General features: G+C 35.5%; 1 protein-coding gene across 2 annotated transcripts in view; it reads left to right on the top strand.

Annotated features, from left to right (window-relative positions):
* LOC115237713 overlaps nt 1-9,189 on the top strand; it is a 214,584-nt gene extending 205,395 nt beyond the window's left edge. For both annotated transcript variants that reach the window (XM_029810943.1, XM_029810942.1), the window contains one exon: nt 1,035-9,189. In XM_029810943.1, the coding sequence (XP_029666803.1) occupies nt 1,035-1,349 (315 nt within the window). In that variant the 3' untranslated portion in view covers nt 1,350-9,189. The remainder of the gene's footprint in view (nt 1-1,034) is intronic.
* The last annotated feature ends 2,351 nt before the right edge of the window (nt 9,190-11,540 follow it).

The raw sequence follows: 11,540 nt of genomic DNA, 5'->3' as shown, positions 1-11,540 counted from the left end.
GTGTAAAATAGGAAGTCGCAAATAATGGCCGAAAAAATTCGGTTAACGGAACGAAAAATGATCTGACACGCGAATTTTATTCCCGCCGTCAGAAATTAAAGCGGACGTAGCTCGATTTTTCTCACCCGCTCGCACCGTCTCGGCCTGAGGCTCGCCTTTAACAGCGCGCGAGACAAAAAAATTTCAGCGAGCTCGTTTCTCATCCGCGGCTATACCACCGTCCCCGGCCGCGGCTTTTCTTTTCTTGTAATCCGGCACGTAACAAACGATTCGCAGTGTGTCAACTTTCAGCGGAATTTTCCTCTTATTACCATCACGCGTGTATATTTAACGGCCGTATTAGTACAGCCCCTGATACACAATGAGAAGGAGAATTTTAATTGAGGACTATCGCGAGCGCCTAAATACGTAAGAGAAAATAATTAAAGCGGATCATAACAATTCTCGAACTAATTTTTAATTTCTTCTCAATATAATTATATGGCTAAGTATATAGAAAAAACAAAACATTTTGCTATATAAATTAATGTTAGGAATATTTTTTTATTCTAGAATTATGTTCTCTTTTTAAGTGAATAATTTATAGATAAAAAGGATAGTATAATAGAAAGAATGAATGATAATATATATATATTAATCTATTGTATGTGTGCTATAGTTAAATGATCATCAGATTATCTAATTCGAAACTGATAACATTGTTTCGATTACAATCATGTTTTAATGATGACAAAACTAGATTGCAATCTTGCTATAATGGTGAACTGGCTACATTTTTTAGCGATACATATAACTACTTTTTGCTAAATAAACTTGACAAATCAGATTCTTATCAGAAAATATTGTGAGAGAGAGAAATAATAGCTTTGCGCCCTGAATTATTTCGGAAAATTAATATTCACGTGCTTTTCACACAAGAGCGTTTAATTATTTAGAGTCATCTATCTACGTTATTTGTACAGAAAAAAAATTTCAAGTTTTTCCGAGTCGTTTAATTTTTATAAATATCGCCAACAACTTTGTATTTGTTGCAGGTACCACACGAGAATATTGTCCAGCTTCAGCCAATGACGCCCACGAATAGCCAGGGCATTCCGAACAGTCTGGGGCTAAGATTGGAGGCTGAACACCAACACTTCGTGAGCGACGGCAAACTAATAAAGATCAAATGCATCGCCGAGGTGGGCTCACACAAGTACGAGACCGAGCGCACAGTGCAGATAGCATACGTAAACAATCAGAGGCTCAGCGCCGGTGATCATATGCATGCGTCCGCGCGTAACATCCGCACCGATCTTCTAGCCAAACTGCTGACGGCGATCCTCGCCCTCGTCCTGCTCACGACGTGACCTACCGGTTTTCTTCTCGCGTGAGTCGGCTTCCACGAACGGAAATCATGTTGCAACGCGCGCGCGATTGCTTCAGGAACGCGCGGCGGATTCAGTGTCAGTTGTCCGATCCTTACTTATATAAAAGTTAGGCTTAGCTATTAAGCGACGATACACTCAACGATCGGCGATTAATCGATCAACCGGCTCGCTCTCGATCTGAACGCGCTCCACGACGACACCATCATTGGCAAGTTCTTTAGAAGCAACACATAGAAGATGAAAATCTTGTTGAGATAAAGCGATCGTAATGAAAGAATAAATTCTTACTAATTATTATAATGCGGATTAATTATTTAGTTGGTGTTCGAAAATATTATTACATTAATTTTATTATTATTTTATTCCATATTGTTGTGTAAATTATTGTTATATTTGATTTATCGATTCGTATGAAGAGTCGAGGGATTGTTTGGAATCGATATTACTGCAACGTTAATTTTGTAGCTAGAAAATTTGTTGCACGAGCATCCTAACATATTTTAAGCGACTTCCTAGATCAGTATTTCCCATTAGGCCGAATACTCAACCGAAAGTTTGCCCATAATTTTCGCGGCGGTTCCTCTCTCTCTTCGATTTCTCCTTATCATATTTAACTCTCAATCCTTTTAACGAGTTCCAGATCTGGAAGACTCTTTAAAGTTCTCATCGATTACGGCCCATAGTCGTCATTAACTTTTCATTCGAGTTTTAAGTTTTACTGCTAATAGCAAATGTCGCGAGTCAGATAGAGCGAGCGCAAAGTTGTCGAATAATAATAACTATCAATTGATACCTCGACAATTTAAGTTTCCAGATTTATATAATTCTTATCCTCCTGGTACTTTCTCTCTTACATTCGTTTCAAGTTCTCGACATTTATAAATAAAATTTAGAGCGCGAATTTGGAAAGTTACACTTAATTCGTATTTTACTCTATTTTCGTAATAGAGTTCATTCTACTTTACTCCGACAATTACCGTTATGGGGTTTAGACAGAACTAACTGTACTTCATACAGCATACACGTTATACCGCGGAGATATAAATTCTGGTGCAGCGCGTGCAAATTCCGTTTTACGACACGCGTGAGATTAACTATCGAAACGCATATAAGTCGCCACACAACTACGAAACACCCCTGCGAATTACGTATAAATCAATAAATGGATTTACTACGCCGAGGTACTAACAAAAACGAGATTAATAATTCGGATATCTCGCATTGCAAAATTGCGAGTGCGCGGTTGCATTTATAGAGATACGAATAATATTTTATTGAAAAAGAGGATCTCTCTGTTATACAGAATCATGTAAAAGTTTAAATTCTCGATTATTTCGACAAAAACAATTTGTACGACGTGGTACGACGTGAATAATGATTCAATAGGAACGAAAATTCAACCGTAATTTTGCCGTAATGAAAAAATATAATGTCGAATTTAAAATTAGTACATCAATATTTTAGTGCCAGCGCGAAATTCGTTCAGCAAAAGATTTTTAATTAACAAGTCAATGGAATTTTTCTCTTTGGAACTTTTTGAAAAATTTAATCAGCCGCGAAAATACTATATTTTCCATATCCGCAAATGAAATTACTTTTCAATACGCGTGATTATCGTTTCAAAGAAACAATATTTTTATACGATCGTAAAGTTGCATAACATTTTTCATGGATACACAATTGGGCGAAAAATTTGGCGATCTCTGAGCGATTTCTACACGTCACGTACGATCATCCGACAAATCCGACGGATTTTCACTTCGCCAGATCTAGCCTGACCGTTGCAGTTTCATGTGTTTCGTCGCTGAAAGCGTTTGGTCGCGAGAAGCGAGCTCGGGCGTACGAGCACGAAGAAAAGAAGAAAATCCTAAGAGAGGATTCTGCGAGAGAGGCGGTCCATTCGACCGCCCTTCAGAGAGGACGCTACAAAAAGAAGAGCAAGCGTGACAGGAAAGTAAGAGATTGTGAGTGAGAGAGCAAGTGCGATACAGAGAAAATGAAACAAAGTTCGCGCGAAGAAGCAAAGGAAAAAAATACAACAGGACGAACAGGGAGATACATTGTGTGTGATCCAGGCGGAGATGCGAAGTTTGACTTCAAGAATGAAAGTAGGTGTGATATTATAGTATCTAAGATACGAGACTCGTCTGTGTATTCCAAAGTGGCCATCTCCGTCTTTGATTCCTCTCTCTTGCTTTTCGAAATTATTAACTGTATAAATTTTTCATTTCGCTGTGAACAATTATTTTTTTCAGCAAATTTATAGAATTGTGTTACGAGATCTATTCATTGTCTCATCTAAATTCATATAAAGGTTAATAATAAAATGAGTAAAGGGTACATTTAAATTAACAAACAATAAAATAACAAATTAAAATTTTTCCTCAAATTATTGAACCAATAATTCCGTTCGCTGATCATGTTTACTTGATAAATGCAGATTACTATCGTGAATACCGAAGATGGCCGATTATCGAAGAAAGCGAGTAACTAATGGAAATAAATAGAATGCTGAAGCGCGTGCACGAGTGAAAACGTGAGAATTAACGCGACTGGCCTCGCCGCACATATCACAACACCAACATACACGTTAACACGTGCTTAACACACACACACGACAACATCGCGCACATACACATACCGACGCGCGCAGGTACGGCTGGATTAAGAGATGGAAGGAGCAACCAACCCCCGCAGGGTGCGCAGGATACGCATATATCACGAGACGATTTCCTTTTGATCGCTATCGCTCATCGACCCGAGCGTTATTTATTGGTTGTAATAATTTACGAGTTCGTGAGAGAGAGAGAGACACGCTCTACCGCGCGCATAAACGTCGCTTCCGGCGATATTCAACCGTATCATTGTACTTGTATGTGTAACGTCTATGTGAAATCCATTCGCAAAACATTTCGGCGCACTTATCCAAGATCCATCCATTCCCGATGAAAGTGCCAACAATTCTTCTCTCGCGTATCGGTTTTTCCGCATATCGGACGTATTTATGCGAACGACGAAAGAATTGTAAAAAATGATGATACACAGCATGCTCATGATATGAGAAAACAGAAAAGATATTTTCGAAAAATGTGTTCGTGTGTATAATTTCAAAGCACATTTTTCATAATTCTTATTTCATAGAGATGTTCAATCGTTTGTTGATTATTGTTTCACCTTGTGCTATACCTAACAGGATTATCTTAGAATTAGAGAATTAGATGTTTAATACCTAGAGAGTTCTCTTTAACAATAATAGATGATATCGTCATGTATCATCGTTAAGTATCAGACATATAATTCTCTAAAATAATCCTGTTAAGTAACACGATTTGAAACAATAATTAATAATCGGCCGAATATCTCAATGGAATAAGAATCATGAAAAATGGCTTTTCCCATTTTGAAATTATTCACACACATTTTTCGAAGATGTCTTTTCTATTTTCTAACGTATTTACAATAACTATATACTTTGGTTTTATAGATTTATGAAATTCATGCGAGACCAAAACTTGCGGAGGACAGTTTATTCTGTCAAATAAACCGAGTAAAGATATATTGAAGATGGAATAAGTATAGATTGCTCGTTAATAATAAACCATTCATCGACACAACTCAAGTTTACAATAAAAGCAGTTCGAAAAGCTCGGATTGACGCATCTCGATTAAAGTATCATTTAATTTTACAGTCATTATTGTATTTGTGTAATTATTACTTTTTTGCAATTTTGAAATATCAGAGAAAATTTGCTACTAACTTGATATCGCTACGGTTAATTTCTCCAATTAAGCAATTTGTATAATCTCATGAATTATTTTACGCAATTTATATATACATGTATATCAAAACAAATATTAAGTATTATATTACCATAAAATTTATTTTCCTAATTAAATAATTTAATTGCAACGTTATTTTCTCCTTTACAAAACATTAATATCGTTTTCTATGTCCAACAAATAATTCCATATGCGCTTTGTTAATTTTTACTTGGCAAATGCAAATAATTCGTAATAATATTCCAGAAAAATATCCTAATTGTGTCAGTAAAATTATATGATATTGTTTAAACAGTATCAACCGATCGTGAGCATAAGTTACGTTGTCGAAAGTTATCTATATTTGCCTAAAGTTATTGATGTCGCAAAACGCAGCTGGTCCCAGGTAAATGCTTAAATCGACAGTGGTAAGAATTTTCTTTGTCGGTCGATCGATATCCCAATTTTACGATCCGTCGAATCGCGAAAGCCGGAAGCAGATTCGAGGATCCCATTTGCCGGTTAGATCCTTCGTATTTTTTAGAAAGACTTCAATGAATTCTTAGTAAACTTAAACACGGTAAATGTTTTCCATTTCGACGATGAAAGCTATTCTCTTCAAAATTTTTGTGTAAAAGATTTTCTATTTTTGTGACAAAATTAGACTCTCGATCAAGAGAGTTCATTACTCATATATAAAATTAATCATAGATATATTTCTCGACCTGCTTTAAAATTATATATGGATTAGTACAATATAAATTCAGAACTAGCGCTAATTAATAATTACTTGAAAAAAATAAGAATTTAATAAAAAAAATTATGTTCTTTTCAAAATTCTGTGATTGGAAGGAAAAGGAAACTTTAAAATACAGATAATAAAAACCTGCAAGATTTATCTACGAAGGTATTTTGATAGCACAGATCGATATTTCAATTTTACAGTCTGTCGAGCATCAAAATTCGAAGACGCGCGGGACTTCAACCGAAGAATGTCCTCGAGATCCCGCTCGGATCCCGCAAATTTGCGTCTCGTCGTAGAATCCTTTACTGGATTCCTTGAGGAAACTTTATCTTTCTTCGTGTGTTGTTGAATCTTATTTTTACGAATGAAGCAAAACTCAGAACAATATTTCCCAGAAAATTTACAATACATTTTCTTTGTTTGTCATCAATTAAATATACAAACCCGTGCAAAATTCATATCTCAAACATAGAAAACTGCTGATCTCAATTCAAGATATTCTAACATTCTTCAATTTCCTATATTTCTCAATTTATATCTGTCAATGTAAAAAATAAAAAGAATGTGCGCAACTGAAATCTATCGTGATTATAAAATAATCTTCATCAAGAAACCTGCCATCTTTGCCATCCAAGTAAGCACAGCCACTGCCATTAATCGGGAACATGTATTAAAAAAGTATTTCGTAAAATTTTTAAGATAACTTTAACAAAAAAGATCCGCATTAAAATTCTCATCATAATCAACTCACAGAAAGATGAGACTCACAGAACATCTAAAAAAAAAGGCAATATTAGAAAATCAAAACAATAGTGTTTAGACAATATTAGATCTTATTAAAATCAATCTTCTTTGAGGAAAAAAGAGAATAAGTGTGAAGCCATTTTTACAGATCTACATATGTCCGCACACGCTGTTCAGAGGTTAACAGTCGTAAACATTTCTTTTATTCGCCGAGCTTCATCCGAGCGTGTCGGTGAATCCGATAAAATCGTGGATCGAAGAGCAAAGCGATAGCCCTTTGTATGAGCGCGATCAATACCTCGATTTTATGGACCGACGAGCTCTGAAAGCCCGCGAAAAGCTCGCGTATTCCGAATGCGTTCTCTTTCTCTCTCTCTCTCTCTCTCCCTCTCTCTCTACTTTGCACGTTTTCTCGTTTCCTTTCTTTACTCGATCGCACACAAATGCCACGATCGCGGTACAAAGTCCGACGGCCTTAAGAAGTCCAAGAATAAGGGGCACATATTTTTGCAACTTTACGCATTTAAATTGCGTAAGCTTAGTTTTGATAACGATCAAATTATCGATTGTGTCTGCAAATCCTAATTTTACACGAGCACCCTGCGGACATGCACAATGTAACCGTAATTACGCGCGCGCACCAACACAGGTATACATAGTACACATAAAACATACGCTGCCGGTCTACGAGAGCGTTAGATAGGAAACAAAGAGCCCCTCTAGCGATACAGCGTTTAACATGTAAATCGATAAAGTATTAATTTAATTAATTCAAGTGTTAATCTCCCTGTAATTATAAGAGAGCACCCTCGCGAGCCACAATCGAATCTCGTTAGCACGTGTAGCGTATTCATTCGATATAATCGTGGATCGCGAAGGTACGCTAGGAAGGGCCGCGGGATTACGATCGAGTTGGATTAAACTTCCCTGAAAACTCGAGATCCCCAATTATCCTCCATTGCGTTAAGAATTGTCAGCTTTCCGAAGAAGCGGGGCAATTTTCTCTCTCTTCTTCTCTAATAAAATTAAATTAACGTTTCTCTTTCTACTTTCTTCCAGATAATCAAAACTACATCTAACTGCAATTTGTACTAACTTGTTCTCCGTGGTAAGTTTAAATCGATCGAATGATTTCGGTCGACTACGTAGAATTATTGAAGCCATAAAGAGAATATGAGCTACGTAAAATCTGTCAAATCTATCAAATAGATCAGTAAAATCCAACGCGAACGAATCCACCTTCTACTTGTCGCATTTCGTATTTTCAAACTCACGGATGCACTATTGAGATTTATGGCAACTTTAAGTAAAAATTGTGCTAGGGATACTATATAGCGTGATCACACGATGAAAGATTAAAGGATTAAAGTAATACTAGTTAAGATACATGATGCACAAGATGTGCACAAGATGTTCCATCGTATGTATTTAAAAAAAAAAATTTAATTAAATTTGTGAGGTATATTTTTTCTCTCAGCAAAAATTGGATGAAAAGTTTGATTAAAAATTGATTGTATATCAAAAAATAATATCTATTTTGAATAGAATTTCTCTAAATTCGATATCACATACAAAACATTGTTAATAATTTAAAATATTCTATGAAATATGTCGTATTGAAAAGATACGGAATAGAAAAAAAGATAGCGATGGGACATTCTGTATGTATGTACGCATATAAGAGAGGCGATCTCGCGATGCGGGGAGAATACTCAATTAAATATTTCGATTAAGCGCGGTCGGCGATTAGGATAATTGACCATACACCATAGTGCGAGAAGGCGAGAACGGTAAATATTCTTTGTGCAATGTAAACATACATTATATGAGGACCCCACCGGGAAGGATGGGGAGAGAAAATTCGACCGCGTGTGTAAACACGCGAGCACTCTATGCGTGCCGGCGTGCCTGCGAGGCAGTTAGATGTTTAAAATGTAATGCACAGAAACGCGTGGACGTTTATATACGTTTATGTAAGTAACATTAATTGTAAGATGAATATATTGACGAAAAAAGAGAAAATTCAAAGATTATATATATATATATAAATATGAAGAAAAAATATATAGATATACATATATATATTATATATATTGCAATAATTGCCACTGTAAGTTGTCGGAGTGTTTCACGCGTACATATATATATATATATATTGTATATCATTGGATATATTTTATAGGTTAGACCATACGTTTTTGCTAAACCGACGAATCCAGCGATGAAGTTAATACACGACAGCGTACATCTTATATCGATATTATGATTATAAGAGACAGCACTTTCCTTTCTAGCTTTTCCTCGACACATCTGACAAGAGTAAGTATCTACCTATTATTGTGTTTACTGTGATAACATGTATTACTTTTGTCGACGCATTCATATGTGTATAATTTATAAGCGCATATATATTTCTCCGATAAATTACATCATTCGCTCATGTCTACATAGATTCACCTAGATTTATGTCACGTCGAAATAGCTGTGATTTACCGATTGATTTATAATCCTTATTCTCTTAGGAAGATTATTACGATATAATATATTAAATAAATTGGACGAATTAAACACGACTTCGAATATCATGTAAATGCACCAATCTTATATTTCTTTATCCCTTATCCAAGACCTTACTTAACTTCGCGCTTGCAGCTTCAATGATATTTGAAGTAACTCTGTTTTCTCTATATTTTTTAATTTAATTATATAAAATGCATGATATAAATACTCAAATTTCTGTCTTTTTATTTCTATTTTCTAATTCGCAAAAATTTATATAGTTTGAGCACAATATCAGAAAATAGATAAAAAGAAGATTAATTTTTTTACTCATAAATATCTTATAAAAATTTAAGCAAATACAATTTCTGGGGGATTACAAGTGTCCGTAAAAACCGCCATAAATGAGATCGAAACCGATAAAAATCCACGTGTAATCATGCGTACGTGATGATGTTACTAAACTCGGTTACGGTCTCTATTATCTGCCGCATTAAGTTAAAAAAGGATCTTTTATGACGAGAAGAGATTTTGGATGTTTCACTTTATGTTCCAATTTTCGTTGGGACAACAATTCGATAAAAAATAAAATAGCACCAATTACGCGAGATTCAAAAGACATGCTTTGATATATGAGACTTTTATACTATGAGAGATAATATGTCAATTTATCGATAACAAATTAAACAAAAAATTGAATTGAATATGATTTTCGTAACAAATTATCCTGTAAAATAATCCTGTAAAAATTCTGAAAAACGGAGCTAATTATTTTTTTTTTTTTATACAAGCGCATTTTTAAATTTAAAATACGCAAGATTGTTATTAAACGTGACTAAAATTTGAGTTTATATAATTACGGGAATTGAGTTAAGCTTCAAGAGATTATTCAACAATGAAAATAGCATTATGGATATTATTTGGCACGCTGTAAATAAATCATCTCGACTTATCGCGGACGTTGACGTGCATATCTTCGCTCCACCATCTGCGAGTATGCGCTTATATTGCGATTGTTTCTTGTGTGAGAAACCGAAATACGCTACTTGGGCAAAACGCAAAACGCCGCAGTCGTAAAAACGGCGGACGTGACTGGAGCGTTACGCGCGCGACGAAGATTACGAGAAGAAAACGGAAGTGGATTCGGCATAATGCGGGCTGGCGCAGGCGCACTTCGGTGTGTGCACATTATTGTTGCGCTCATCGGGGGGGTATGTCGGAGAAAAGAATGTGCATCTGCATGCAATTCCGCGCGCAAGGATACCGCAAACGCGCAAAGAACGCCACTCGCATCTTAAATGCATTACACATACGAATGCGATGCAATAAAAATATGCCATTCTTTATTTACACGTATCCGCATATATGCGAGATATACCGCAGATCCATCGGCTGGGCCATTAACCGGCGAAGCAAAGTCAAGGGAAGTTAGTTGTTCGATTATTTATAAACATTAATAATTATTTAACGGTGACCATTGTTTTAAAGCAGATAGATAGAAAGAAAAAAAGAAAAACATTTAGTTTATAAAGGTCTTTTCAAATTAAAATAATGCAATCTCCACCCAAATTCTCCAAATTTTATCGGAAAATTTAAGGAGGCTTGACAGATATATTTGCGACTATGTGCACCACAAAATTATTTGTATCAGTGTGCACACATTTTCTTAGCGCATTCTTTGCATCCTTTGCACCGGTCATGAATACGCAATCTTCTAGTTTGCACACCGCAGGAAGAATCCGGTCGTGATACCGATTGCGAGAGCCAACCCGACAAATTTCTATCGTTTATACGTGCGACGGAATCTCGATACCGGGAATCATTATCGGTGATGACATTAAAGGCATGCTACCGGAGACTCGAACCAAACGACACCCGATATCTCTGAAATCGTAACACTGTTTTAAATTGCCTCTACGATTTGTGCATAATTAAGCATCGCAATGCTTTCCTTGTATAGTATATCAAAGGATTTTATCAATAAATGCCAATCAAATATAAGCTATATTGTCTTTTTACAAACGTAATCGCGTGTTATCCTTGATATATCGTAAATATCAATTCACTGTTTTATGAAAAGCCTATTGACATCAAGATATAAACTACAAATTCAATATAATAAAATATAAACTAGAATAATAATACACTGCAGACTAAGAAGTAAGAGATTTTAGTATGGATTTAAAAAAATAGAATAGAGGCAAAAAATAAGTCATAAAATATGATTCAAGATTTGACGGGTAACAGATCATAAGAAATTATACAGTAATATTTGATAAGATTGTGGATGTAAAAATGTACAAATTTTATGGTACAAATTTTAAATATTATCCAACGGCAATGATGCACGGAAATAAGGATGAAAACGGAAGAACAACAAAGAGTTGCAAACTTTGGCGATACGGCAAAATTCGCAAACTGCA

Source organism: Formica exsecta, unplaced genomic scaffold (assembly GCF_003651465.1).
Source record: "Formica exsecta isolate Colony F162 unplaced genomic scaffold, ASM365146v1 scaffold308, whole genome shotgun sequence".
In the NCBI taxonomy this organism is placed as follows: domain Eukaryota; kingdom Metazoa; phylum Arthropoda; class Insecta; order Hymenoptera; family Formicidae; genus Formica; species Formica exsecta.
Note: the sequence above shows the minus strand (reverse complement) of the source record. Positions and strands in the feature narration are given on the sequence as shown.